Raw genomic sequence first — 14,379 nt, 5'->3', positions numbered from 1 at the left:
GGTACTTATCTATTTTCAGGATGATACGTGCTTATTTACAGAATCACTTCCTAACGTCTTCCTGAACCTCTCACCATGAGAATACTGCTGTTTGGTTGCTTTAAAAATGGTGAGGGTTTCGCAGGATTCCCTATTGTTAGCACATTCTTGCTGTGTTTTGAGTCAGTTCTTTTACTTATTAGGTTTTCGGGAGGGAGGCTTAGTAAATTTAATTTCTGCTGCTTTTAATTATCTCCGTATCCTCCGCCAACACTCCGGGGCCACAGTCCAGAGCGCTGGCACCCGTGACGCCACAGAGACGCTGGGTCCGCCTGTGCTTCCCTCTCCCCTCCCAGGGGCCCACGCCCGTGTTTATGGGCCGGGCACACGATCCTGGCAGCTAATCCTCAGCGTTTCCGCCTCCCACGCCCCACACGTGTGGCCGTTAGTTAGGCCACTTGCCGAGTTTCCTCTTCCTGCACTCACCTCCGCACCTGCGGTAAAGAAAAATGAACAAAAGCAAGAACGCAGCAAAATCCCCAAGCAAGGGCATTCTAATTTTGAACATTTTTAATTTTCCTGTGCCACGTAACAATGAGCTAGTGTGTCGCCGATCTATAGTACAATTAACTTCTTGTCTTCTGCTCCTTAGGAATTTACATATCCAATTATCTATTTACTTTCTCCTGGTTTTGCTACGTTGACTAACGCTTTTTAACGAGAAAGTCTTGATGGGTTTTGCAGTTCATTTGTAAGCAGCGGGTTGTTGAAGGCATTTCGGGGTGAGGGAGTGCTACTGCGTGACGCTGTGAGGGGTTCCTGGCAGGACTGGGAGAACCCACGTTCCCTGCCCATCAGGACAGCTGCAGGGCAGACCACGTGCATGAAATAGCACAGTGTCAGGGCTGCGGAGAAGACGCAGCAAAGCAGACGGCATGGAAACAGTGCCGATTGTCACCATCCTTGCTTGCCTGCTCTGGGGCCGTGAATCAAAGGTGGCGCCAATTCCATTAAAGCGGCTGGAAGCAGTTTTTGCCCCACCGAAATTTATGCTTTGATTCTTTTGAGAACTCTTGTCTCAATTCCCACTTTGCCTGTCAACGTCAACACAGTGAAGCGTCTCAGGAGTGGAGAGTCATTCTGATCGCATGAGGACAGCAACCTGTGGAGTTCCTGCGGCATCCGGTGTGAACGGAATAAACTCAGACCGTGCGCCAGGCGACCTTAGGGCTCTGGCTCTGGCCTCTGGGATGAGGCTTTTGCAGACGGCTAATGTAGGTGCAAAGGTGACTGTTCTAGTCACCAAGAAGGCAAACTCAGCGCTGACTTGTACCAACTGCATCACCAGCACAGGCCTCGGCATCTGACAGCTCCGTGCGGAAATGAGTGCATGCACAGCTCTGTCTGCTTTGTTAGGAGGGAGAGGAGATGACCTTCCTGTTGCCAAGCGTCGGAGCCATGACTACAGTTTAACTGACCAGATGCAGTTTGTTCGAGGATTACCCAGGATTACACGTGGATACCAGTTGGGATTAAGGTCCATAGGTAGACACTCACCATAAACTGCGAGAAAACAATTTGACTTAACAACAGAGAATTTGAGAGAGTTGAGAAACACATCATTAGGAAAGGTTATTCAAACACTCATACAGAGATATTCCAGCATCATTTATTCTCCTATTCCCAGGCTCCAACCCTCCTCCAGCCCCTTCTCTTTCTTAAAGGGAAGGCAGTTCTCCTTCAAAAGTAATTCAGAATAGGACCCAGCTCTCTGATTTACGCAAAGGACATAAATTCACAAATCTGCCTGGATACTTCTTTATTCAGAAGCTGCTGTTTCTGGCAAAATTAAAAGACAGTGGAAGTGGAAGTGACTGGGTCATAACGGCAATCATTTTTCCTTCATTAAGTCCATCAGGTCACTTTCTATTCCCCTCTCGCTCAGCTCGTCCAAACTGTAGTACCGATGAACGATCTTCTCAGCGGTGATCACCACAACTCGGACCCCGTGGGTATCTTTGCCCAGCTGGCATCCGATGGCAGATGACACCACGACGTCAAGGTTCTGGTAGGTACCCCCAGCATTCCTGTGGTAGTGGCCTGAGAACACAGCTTTGATACCTGCAGGGAAGGGAAAAAACATTAGGGGGCCAAGGATTTCCATTTAGGTAACTTAGGGCTCCAATGTTTTCTTATTGGAACAGTAATTATTATTATATTACACACATACTATTATTCAGTGTATAATAATTAAGAGGCAGCATATGTGACAGCCAGAATCTTCAAGGATAGCTCATATATACAACTAGAGGCCCGATGCATGAAATTCGTGCAAGGGCTGGGCCTTTGCATCTACGGCGGTTTGCCTCAGCCCTCCCAGCCCTGGCTTCGTCCGGAAGGTCATCTGAAAGGTCATCTGGAAGGTTGTTCAGCCATCCAGTCTAATTAGCGTATTATGCTTTTATTATTATAGATGTTATCATGCTTGTCCTAACAACTGGTCCAGGATAGTATTAGGGAAAAACAGACAAGGAACAGAAGGTGAATGATGAGGAGAGATGACGAAGTCTGAAGGAAATCTTTTGAGGGCATTATGAGAGTCATACGATCGAAGTTACATGTCTATGAAAAATAATGTCGATGGAGTTCTGGTCAAGATGGAAACAGCATGTTCAATATTTAATGTACATCTTCCCACCTTAAGCTTAAAGCAATGATGGGTAACACATAAAAGAGAAAACCGAAGGACAGAGGCCATCTCAGCATCCAAACGAATAATGCCGTGGACCAGACACAAAGCAGGAAGTACCCCATGAGTGGGGTACTTTGCTTCTGGGAGGTAAGCGCTTATGGTGAGATAACCGGGACGGAAAGCTCTTTCTGAGAGGAGGAAATGGAGCTGACCCCCATTTGAAACGAGGTGGCGGGAGTGCCTGTTTACGGGAGGAGACTGAAGAAAACTGCTGCTGCCTGTTGCCCGGTGCCCGGGGCCAGGGCAATGCTATGCTGGTATGTTAAACAAGTATTTCGCACACATGTACACACACAAAAAAGATCTGATTTGTAATGTTTCCTAATCTCCATGGTTTGAACACTCTTATCATGGCCATTTTCAAATGACCAACATGATGCTGTTGAGCTGGAGAGGGAAGAGATGCCTCGAGCACCATGCTATAGTGTTTCCACTACACGGCACAAATGCTGCAACCTTTAGAGCATGGATATTAGAAATGTACGGCAAGATAAAATGCTAAGTTTTGAGTGTTTATTACCTTTACTGTTTAATATAATTTACTTAATGGTGAGTTCATATAATTAAATAATGGCTGTTTAACAATCAGCTCACGAGATTCCTTAAAATTTAATCTTCGATTTTTGTGAGCTGACAGGCGCTGTCTCTAGCACATCACAGGGCTAGGGCTCTAGCAGCCCGTGGGTCTAGGAAGGAAGGATGACACAGGCTCAAGTCTAGGAACTGAAACGCATTTTCCCAATAATTCACTATATTATAAGGCCTGGTCCTGGATGGTGGCTGGGATGGAAGTAACCGAAACCATAGACAGGGAGAAGTTATTCAAGAGAGAAAGTAAGAGAAAAACAAAACCAAGAAATCTCTTACTCAAACTGAACCTGAAATTAAAAAATTCCACCACCCATGAAGAAATCTCATGCTAAGTAAGATGGTCTACAAACTCTTCAATTAGGGACACAAATTCATTCCAGATTAAATCGATATAAAACTACCTGGGAAATATTTTAAATAAATGGGCTCATTTAAGTAAAGGACCAATATCCATACTTGTTATGAAGCAAAACAGGCATAAATTGAATGAGAATAGTTGATAATGAAAATTTAGAAATGGTGGACATAAAAGACATTAAAATTTAAAACAAAAGCAACTCTCAACAAATGGCATACATTCTAGACTTGGCTCTAATCAAAGATCTCATGTGATATTAGTGAATTAAAAGGTAGAATTGAGGAACCGAACTGAAGACGACGTGGAGACCCAGTCACAAGTGATATGAACAAGCAGTTCAAAGAACCCGAAAGACAGATTACGAGGTATCAGTGGGTTCTCAAGAGAAACTGAACAGGGGGAACGAGTAAATAGTATAAGACTAATTTGAAGAAATAATAGCTGAGAGCTTTTCATATCAAGTAAAATTGTAGAGCATGAAAGAGAAAAAAGCTTAAGATAACAGGGTAAAGTATTACAAAGGAATAACAATTAGATAGGGGCATCTGAGCAATAACAGAATCAAGGCATTATATCTTCAAAATGTTGAGGGCAAATAACTACCCACCTCAAATTTTATACCTAGCTAAAGCATCATTCAAGTTTAAGGACAAAATAAATACATGTTTGGACACATAAAGACTAAAAGTTTACCACTTCCAAACCTTCATTAAGAAGACATAAATAAATGGAAGGCTATACCCACTTGTGGAATGAAAGGATTAATATTGTTAAAATGTCTTTACTACCTAAAGCAATATATAGATTCAATATAATCCCTATTAAAATACAAGTGGCATTCTTCTCAGAATTAGAATAACTAATCCTAAAATTTGTATGACACCACAGCAGACCCTGAATAGCCAAAGAAATTTTGAGAAAGAACAAAGTGGGAGGTATGATGCGCCTTGATATCAAACTATACCACTACAATAATCAGAACAGCATGGTACTGGCATAAAAACAGATGTATAGATCAATGGACTAGGAAAGAGAGCCTAGAAATAAATCCTTGCTTATATGGACAATTAATCTATGACAACAGAGGTAAGGATATTCAATGGGGTAAAGACAGTCTCTTCATTAAGCGACTTTGGGAAAACTAGACAGATACACGCAAAAAAAAAAAAAAGAGAAAGAAAGAAAAGAAATTAAGAAACTAGATCACCTTCTTATATCATATAAAAAACAAACAGAAAATAAATGAAGGACTTAAATGTAAGACCTGAAACGCTAAAATTCCTAGAAGAAAACATAGGCAGTAAACTCTCTGACATCACTCATAGCAACATTTTTTTTTTTTTTTGGATATGTCTCATCAAGCAAAGAAAACAAAAGAATAAAAAAACAAAGGGGACTTCATCACACTAAAATGTTTTTGCACAGTGAAGGAAACCATCAACAAAACAAAAAAACAACCTACTGAATGGAAGAAGACAGTTGTCAATGACACATCAGATAAGGGGTTAATATCCAAAATACATAAGGAACTCATACAACTTAACACTAAAAAAAAAAAAATCAAATCCAATTAAAAAATGGAAAGTGTACCTCAATAGACATTTCTCCCAAGAGGACACACAGATGGCCAACAAATGAAAAGATGCTCAGCATCACTAATCATCAGGGAAATGCAAATTTAAACCACAAGGTATCGTCTCACACTGGTCAGAATGGCTGTCATCAATTACTCAACAAATCAGTGTTAGCACGATGTGGAGAGGGAACCCTCAGACACTGTTGTGGGTGGGATTGTAAACTGGCACAACCACTGTAGAAACAGTACAGAGATTCCTCAAAAAATTAAAAATAGAGCTGCTATGTGATCCATCAATTCTACTTCTGGGTATTTATCCAAAGAAACAAAAACACCTAATCAAAAAGATATATGCATCCCTCCATTTATTACAGTATTACCAGTAAGAGCCAAGATATGAAAGCAACATAGAAGTCCATCAATAGATGAATGGATAAAGAAGATATGGATGTACATGCAAGGAAATATTATTCAGATATATAAAAAGAATGAAATTTATCATTGAGATAGCATGGCTGGACCTAGAGAGTATTATGCTAAGTGAAATAAATCAAACAGAGAAAGACAAACACCACATGATTTCACTTATATGTGGAATCCAAAATAAAATAAATGGACAAAAGAGAAACAGACCCATAGATATAGGGAGCGAGCTGATAGTTGCCAAAGAGTAAGAGAAGTGAAGGAATGGGAATACAAAAAAGTTGCATCTCATGTAGATATAATGAATTTGCTTTCATAAAAAATTTTAAAAATTGGAAAAGAACATTATCAAGAAAATGAAAAGATAACCCATGGAATGGGAGAAAATATTTGCAAGTCATGTATCTGATAAGGGTGTAATATCTAGAAAATAAAAAAGAACTCTTCCAATTCAACAATAAAAAGAAATAACCAGAAAGGCTTGTGGCCACCATTAGGGGACAGAGAAAGCACAGGCTCCTGAGTGGGATCCAATCTCGCCACAAGGTACCCAGAAACCAGCCAAGACAGGTCTCAGAATGACACCCTGCCCCACCTTCTATGGGGTTTGCATTAAGTATAGGCTTTAACAATCTGTTCAAATTTTTTTGCATTTACAGGAAACTTAAAGATTATTTATAAAAGATTACAACTCTTTTAGGAATTATTTGGTTTTGCACATTAAGAGGCCCATACATTTATTAGCTCTTTACAAACTTCATCACAATCTATTACAGTGCATAACAGAATATGCAACTACTTTAAAAATAAAACATGGCTTTGAACTGAGTAGGGAAGTAAATGGGATTTCTTACTCTGGTTCATCTTGAGGAGCGTTAAGTGTGATGTCAGAAGCTTTTGTCAGATCAGCTAAAGTGCAGAGCAAAAGAGAATGGAGAGAACTGACCTGGAGCTCGCATCCTGCCGTGGCTAAATCTTTATTACCTTTGATGGCTGGTGGAATAATGTTGGAAAAAAGGTATGAACCTCTGGCCATATTTTGCTCCGCTTTTCCCAGGATTAAGGATTCTGGGAGAACATTAAGAATGAGATTGCAATAGAAAATTGTCACTTTGAATCTTACTAATTATTCAGAAATTCAAGCTGATTTGTGCTTTTATAAGTAGGATTCTATTCATGATATAAATCTAATTCATTCTTCCTTTTAATAGTTTCTTTAGGCCTATGAAAATTCTTCACTACATTTAATAGTTGTCCTATCCCCTCCACCCCCAAATCATTTTTTTTTGACATTGGGGCTGAAGAAAAAAACTTTTTAAATCTTTATTGTTGAAAGTATTACATATGTCCCCTTTCCCCCTCATTGACCTCTTCTAGTCACCCCCCTGCCTTCACCACCCTATTGTCTGTGTCCATGGGTTACGCATACATGCATACAAGCTCTTTGCTCTCGTCCCACTCACCACCTTCCCTCTGAGATTCTACAGTCTGTTCCATGCTTTTATGTCTCTGGATCTATTTTGTTCACCAGTTTATTTTGTTCATTAGATTGCACATGTGAGTGAGATCATGCAATACTTGTCTTTCTCTGACTGGCTTATTTCGCTTAGCATAATGGAAATAAACATTTTCACTCACACACACACACACACACACACACACACACACACACACACACCCCCACACACCCATACACAATAAATAACCAAATTGACAGATGGGCAAATAATTTGAACAAACAGTTCTCCAAAGAAGGTATACAAATGACCAATAAGCACATAAAAAGATGTTTAGCATCATCAACCATCAAGGAAATGCAAATCAAAGCCACGAGATATCCCTTCACACCCACTAAATTGGCTAAAATAAAAAAGATGGAAAATAACAAGTGTTCACAGGGATTTGGAGAAATTGGAACCCTCCTACAGTGCTGGTGGGGATAAAAAATGGTGCAGCAGTTTTGTAAAAACACTTTGGCAATTTCTCAAAATGTTAAACATATAGTGACCACATGACCCAGAAATTTACTCCTAGGTATATAAGTCAAGAGAAATGAAAATGCCCATTATTGCAAACAATTGTACATGAATGTTCATAACAGCATTATTCACAATAGCCTAAAAGTGTAAACAAGCTAAATGTCCATTAACTGATGAATGGGTAAACGAAATGTGGGACATCCATATAATGGGTTATTCAGTCATAGGAGGAACAAAGTACTGGCACATGCTACAACATGGGCCGACCTCAAAAACATTATGCTGAGTGAAAGGCGTTAGGAACAAAAGGCTACACACTGTATGACTCCATTTCTAGAAAATGTCCAGAACAGGCAAATCCACAGAGAAAGGAAGAGTATTGCTTGTCAGGGGCTGGGGAGACAAAGCGAAGGTGGATGGCTGCTCACAGGCACAGCGTTTCCTCAGGGAATGGTAAGATGTCTGCAATTAGACAGTGGATGGCTGCAGAGCCTTGTGAACATATTAAAACCAGTGAATTTTATACTTTAAAAGGATGAATTTTATGGTGTGTGAATTATATAGCTCAATAAAAAAATTGAAAAGGTAGGGGAAAGGGAGGAGGCTAGAATGATCCATGTGGCAAAAGAGTTGGACACATCAGAATGATGTTTAGCTTAATATCGAAGCAAATGGTTACATACGGAAATATTTACAGATGTGTAAACACACAGGTGAGTATCCAGACACACATGTCCTTGCTCTGTCATCTGGGAGTGCCTGAGAAGCAAGGATACGCATTAGCAATGAGCACGCCTAGTACCAGGTCTGGGTTTCTCACACCATTCTCCAACAAGACAGGCGATGGATCCGCGGAGAAATAACTGACTAGAGGGCTGGGCAGGAAACTTACTAGCTGAGCCTGGAGTATCTTGCAGAGCCGGGAAATAAGCAAGTGCTTAAAACCTCACAATGCTGGAGGCACGTCTAAGGGACACAGTGGCCAAACTTAACAATTTCAGAAAACAAAACTAGTATTAAATTATAACTCAAAGTATAAAAATATCCATGAGTCCAGCTAATGTAAATGATTAAGTACACAAATACATGTGGGAGAAAGACGCAGATCTCCCCTACTGAAGAGGAACAACTAAGTTATAGATGTGCTGCCCTCGGGGGGGGGGGGGGGGGCGGGGCATATTCCCCCGCCCTGAGGCGTGTGAGGACTGTGCCTAGTGACCGCCTTCCGAGAGTACGTTCCAGGGGAGAAACTGAACAAACACCAGCCGTGATGATACGTCATGTTGACAGATGTGCCCTGATGCAACTGTGATGAAAATGGCGCTTTACTGTGTGATCTTCCCAAATCCATGACCCCAGCATGAGGAAAACATCAGACAGATTCTATACGTGCTGACCAGTACCTGTCCAGGCCGTCACGGTCACTAAACGCAAGGCAAGTTGGAGAGACTGCCACAGCCAGAGGAGACAGGCCGCACGGTGACCAGCGACAGGCGGCACGCCGGTGGGCTGGCTGAGCAGGAGGGCATTCGGAAAAGGTAAGGGAATCTGACTATGGACTTTATGTACCCTATTTGCATGAGATAGTAACACTATGGAAAGTGGGTATGGGAGTTCTCTGTATTGTATTTGGAATTTTTATGTTAAGTCTAAAATTGTTCCAAAATTTAAAGTTAACTAACAAACACACACGTATCATTTCCAAAAGGCCAGAAATGGGATATGTAGCTTTTAACCAGAAAAGTGGGGGGGGGGGGGGGGGCGGGAACCAACCAAACAAAGTATTTTAAAAGGTTACTCACACAAACGCTGGCTCCGGTGCAGAGGACCTGGACACGCCTACAGGTGGAGGGGACGGAAGTCGAGCAGCCGCCCTGGACAACCGCCTCGCAGTTTCTGAGAACTCAGAACATGCAGCCACCACACGGCCCAGCGACGGAACCCTCGGATACATGTTCACTCAAAAATCTGTACCTGGATATTCACAGCAGCTTTCCGTGTACTAGCAGAAAACGGAAGCAGCCTGCATGCCTCTCACAGGTGGGTGGTTGAGCCACCACATCCACACCGGGGAATACTACTCAGCGACACGAAAGCAAGGAACGGCCGATGCAACGGCTTGCATGGCACCGAGGAAGCACGCTGACGAAACAAAGCCAAAAGGTTTCGTGCTGTGTGACTCCGCTTACATCACATTCTTGACATGACACATTATAGACATGGCTGCTGAGGTAGGAGCAGAGATGAAAGGCCTGAGGTGGGGGTGGCTACAGGAGGGTAGCGGGAGGGACCTTTGTGGAGATGAAGCAGTTCCGCATATGACAATGATTCAAAAAGCATAAAGGAAATAGGTTCGAGATGTTTGCAGCAGCTGCTGCTGGTGAGTAGGATTCTGGGAGACTTTTGACAGAGCGCTCAGACCAAAGCTGCAAGTGTGTGGCAGGAACCGAGACCCGCCTGGGCAGGTGTGGCTGTCTGCCAGGTGAGGTCCACAACTAGGGGTGGGAAGGAAGGTGACCCAGGTCTCCCCACAGATGAGGGTGGGGAGACACCGCTATTTCCATTTCCTCTTATTAGATGCAAACAGATACACCACATTTCAGAGGGTACTAGATGCTCTCTTCTCATATTTTATTGTGCCCTTGACCCAACAGCACCATTTTTGTAGAAATGTATCCTTCAGAAATACCCGGCGAAGATTCCTCAGATGTAGGTGTGTGGAGTCTGTGGGTAGAAATTACAGTACAGTGTCCACTGAGGCACTGTTTGTAATGCTCACTGATGGGAGACTGGATAATTATAGTATGTACGTTAAGAGGCAGACTAACATATACTGACCTTGAAAGGCACCAAATATTCAGTATGAACAGGAAAATGTAAATAAGTGTTGTATGATCCTGTTTTTTTGTAAAAAAATAAAGATGGGGTATGTATAAGAGGGTGTGTGTGAATGTGGTTGTATCCCCAACTGAATGGGAGAGAAATACACTCAACTCCTCAACGTGGTGACTTCAGATGAGGGTGGTTGGGTGGGATTGGTGAGGGGCGTCACTTTCTACATTTTTACTACTGTAATGTGTGCAGTGGTCAGGAACTGGTCTGGTGATCGCCAACAAAACATCAAGGTGAGATGAGCAGCTTAGAGGTGGCATGGCAGATGGGCCAGGAAAAGATGACAGAAGCAATGGAAGGGCTACCACCCCGAGCCCGAGCTGTGTGCCCATTGGGTCCTCACTGCAAACGGAGACGTGAGGGCTCCTGACCACTCGGGCTGAGCTGCCGAGGCAATGACCGCCTCCTCCGCTGCCTTCCAGGCTTTCAAAGCCTGCGGCCAGCAGAGACCAAACGGGCATGTGCGATTAGCGCTGCCTCGGGAGCTCCTAATGGCCGGTGGGAAAGCACTTAGCAGTACAATTCTGTTGTATGCTAAATTATGTTTATGAAATTTGGCTCTTTATGCCTAATTCATAGTTGCAAACTGTACTATTCTGGAAGGAATGTTTGGCAATTTTGAAAGTTGCTCGCATTAGCTGTAATTAGCTGTAAAAATTCATTTACGTTCAAATTTCACGCCATATCAAACGGCATTTGCAGAGATGGGATCATTAATGGGGATTGTTCGAGGGGCGGGAACTTTCAGAGCTGGGCTCCTCTGCAGTGTACGGCCCCATCCTCTTCCCTCTCCAGGCCCCCAGGGCTCACCATTTATTGTTAAGGTCCCAAGGGACAGAAAATGTGACGGATTCTTACAGGAGCAAAGATGCCTAAAGGGGACTGGAAAAGAAGCTGAAAGAGGTGTCAGTGAGCACAGCCACTGTGCCCAGACCCTTCTCCCCTCTGGTAAAAGAGCTCCCACCCCACCCCCACCCCCAATACCAGGGACTGGACATTTGAGTCCTGAACAAGGACCGACGCAATGATCATGTAACAAGTGAACAGACGGAAGGTCACGCAGGATTCCAAGCTCCCACCGGGCCTTGCAGACTCAGTTCTGTCCTCTGGGACCTCTGGCAGGTTCCTGAAACTTGTGAGCCCCATTTCCTCATTTGTAAGATGAATAATGACAACACCTGTCGCATGGGTGGCAGGCTTGGAGGAGCGTTTGGGTGTCGGTAAACAATAGGTGCTCCTCCTCCCCCTTCCTCGCTCCAACCCCTCCCCCCACCGCCCCTCCAGTGCAGGGCCAGCTGCTCACCCTGGAGTGGGACAGACTCCACGTGCTGGCTCTGCGACATGCAGGCTCCTGTCCGAGTTCTGGTCCTGCCCCTTTTACACCGACAGGCCACAGGGACTTGTAAGAAGTTTTACCAATCTTGGCTTTCTATTAGCTTTTGATAGGAAAGCAGTGATTCACGACTCAGTGGAGGCAGAGAATGTATTAATAAGTCATGGTTTCCCTCACGGGGGATTGATTTTAGCCGTGTTTTCCAGAGTGGTGCAGAATTTCCATTCAGCTGTCCATCAGTCATCTGGCCAACATGCCTCTGTGGTTCCTTAATTGAGTGTTACGTATAGGTTGTTGGTGAATTATGAACTGCCGCATTGGAATGGCAAGCACCTTCTCGATGACCACTAGAAGAATTCCCGGCAAAGGCAGCCTCTGAATCAACAGAGGACGCCGTCTGTGGCATCAGCTTCATGTTTATTTCTCCACGGTATCAAGTCATAAAGAGGCTATAAAAGCTATTTTTAAGCTGTCTTAATTCAAATTCATTTCAAATTAACCAGAGGATTAGGATGCAATCTCTGGATAATTTAATATTCTAATATCGGAAGCTGCCTTGAATATACCAGGAAGTCGGGATCTACCTCAGGACAATTTTGATATTGAAGGCTGGCTTCTTACAGCCTCTGTGTGACTTAGGCCTGGACAGCGTCTACCTTCATCCTGCCCGGGTATACACTTGTGAAAATCCCATGGACCTTTCCATCACCAGCAGAAAATGTGAAAGCTCTGTTGTAAATCATTAGTCACCCGGATTCATTCTGTCTCAGTGGTAAGGAATAAAAAGTGACTCAAAAAAAAAAAAAAAAAAGGCAAGAAAAGGAAAGTAAAAGAGAAAGACAGGGTGTGGCCACACAGAAGTAGGTGTAATAGCCCTTCCTGCAGGGAAGGAGCTTCCTCAGCAGGCAGCCAGGAGGCCGCGGCCACAGGCCTGGTGGCCAGGCGAAGGGAGGCCAGGTGCTTCCTCGGCAGGGCTGCCAGGCGCAGCTGCTCCTACGAAAGAGGGTCAAGGCTCATTCAGCCAGAGGGTCTTCCTATGACGTCCCGGCCTGAGCTGCTAATTTGGGAATTCTACATTCCAGAGTACCACTCTGAGTTCCACCGCGGGTATCTCCCCTCATGCCACAGGGCCGGGGCCAGCACTGCCAGGGAAGGTGGGAGGCAAAGGCTGGTCACGGTCTCTGGGGGAGGCGGGATGCTGCTTCTTCGGCCAATTTCAGGGAACAATCGTTTGCACGAAGCTTCCTCTTGCACGAAGCTGGAGGGAGTGGGGCACCCAGATCCACCTTCCTAGAAGTGGAGGCCTAAGGCCTGCCTGTGGCTGGGCAGCAATGAAAGGAAAGGCAGAAAGGGACAGCAGCACGGTGTACAGTGCTCTGTTTACTGAACACCCCTCGGAGCGCCTGCAATACGCATCATCTCAGTGAGGCTTCAGGAGGACCCCCATGAGGATGACATTACACCACACCCCCTTGACAGGTGAGGGAATGAGGCACAGAGAACTTTTTTTTTTTTTTTTTTAATTGTAGAAGAAATGGGCTTAGGAAACAAGCTAGAGGTTAAGGAAGGACCCTTAGAGCTCAGGAGTGAGGAAGTAAAGGTGACACCTGTGGGAATGGGGAGGGGAAGGGAGAGGCTAGGCCATGCTCCGGGAGGGAGAGCGCCAGAAGTAAGGAACCTGTCTGGGGTCACACAGCTAGGATGTGTGTCTGGATCAGGCTGACTCAGCAGTTGCTCTGTCTACCCTCTAGCTCAGGGTGGGGAATCCCTTTTCTGCTAAGGGCCAGCTTCATATACCCCACTGCTAGTTGGCGCAGCAAACGTCACAGTGAACGCCACAACATCAACCCAGCATCAAGTGTCTCACTCGTTCACTTTTTGATTTGACATACGAGTAATATGAGTTACGAGCTCCGTCACGGAACGAATTAAACTCGTAAGTCAAGGCCCCACTATTTCACTTGATAATAGTTTGCTGCTAGTATGTAAGAATATAATTATTTTTTGCTTATTAACCAGCTATCCTGAGAACTTGCTAAATTTGTTTAATGGTAAGAGTAATTGTTTTGTAGATTCATAGGATTTTCTAAGTAAATAATATCATCTATAAATAGAGACAATTTTACTTTTTTCTTCACCTCTACACTTTTTCTTGCTTTTTGCAATGGTTGGAACCTCAACATTCTGTTAAACAGGAGTGATGAAAGCAGACATCCTTTCCTGATTTCAGGGGAGAATTTTAGTCATTCACGTTCCCAATGTTTAGACTTTTGATATGACTGTCAAATTATCCTTCAACAAATGAACTGGTTTAAATTTCCACCAGAATGTGGGAGTCTGGTCACTGAGATTTCGTTCCTTAGTGATGGTATACGGGAGAGCCTTGTAGAGGTTAAAAGGAGGACTGCCCAGGACAACATACTGTATGTCTCTGTGTACAGAAATTCTGAGTAACTGCCACCTCCCTGCTCTTTTATTGTGCTGGATGACCCCGTC

The 14,379-nt window shown here is 43.8% G+C and overlaps 1 protein-coding gene across 3 annotated transcripts in view; it reads right to left on the bottom strand.

The window, feature by feature from the left end:
* Positions 1-541: 541 nt before the first annotated feature.
* The window catches only part of CPPED1 (calcineurin like phosphoesterase domain containing 1), a 108,691-nt gene continuing 94,853 nt past the window's right edge, over positions 542-14,379 (bottom strand). For 2 of the 3 annotated variants that reach the window (XM_081089506.1, XM_081089507.1), the window contains exon 4: positions 542-2,100. In XM_081089506.1, the coding sequence (XP_080945632.1) occupies positions 1,871-2,100 (230 nt within the window). In that variant the 3' untranslated portion in view covers positions 542-1,870. The remainder of the gene's footprint in view (positions 2,101-14,379) is intronic. The other variant, XM_081089508.1, reaches the window with a different exon arrangement.

The sequence above is a fragment of the Myotis nattereri genome, assembly GCF_964212035.1.
Source record: "Myotis nattereri genome assembly, chromosome: 4".
NCBI lineage: Eukaryota > Metazoa > Chordata > Mammalia > Chiroptera > Vespertilionidae > Myotis > Myotis nattereri.
Note: the sequence above shows the minus strand (reverse complement) of the source record. Positions and strands in the feature narration are given on the sequence as shown.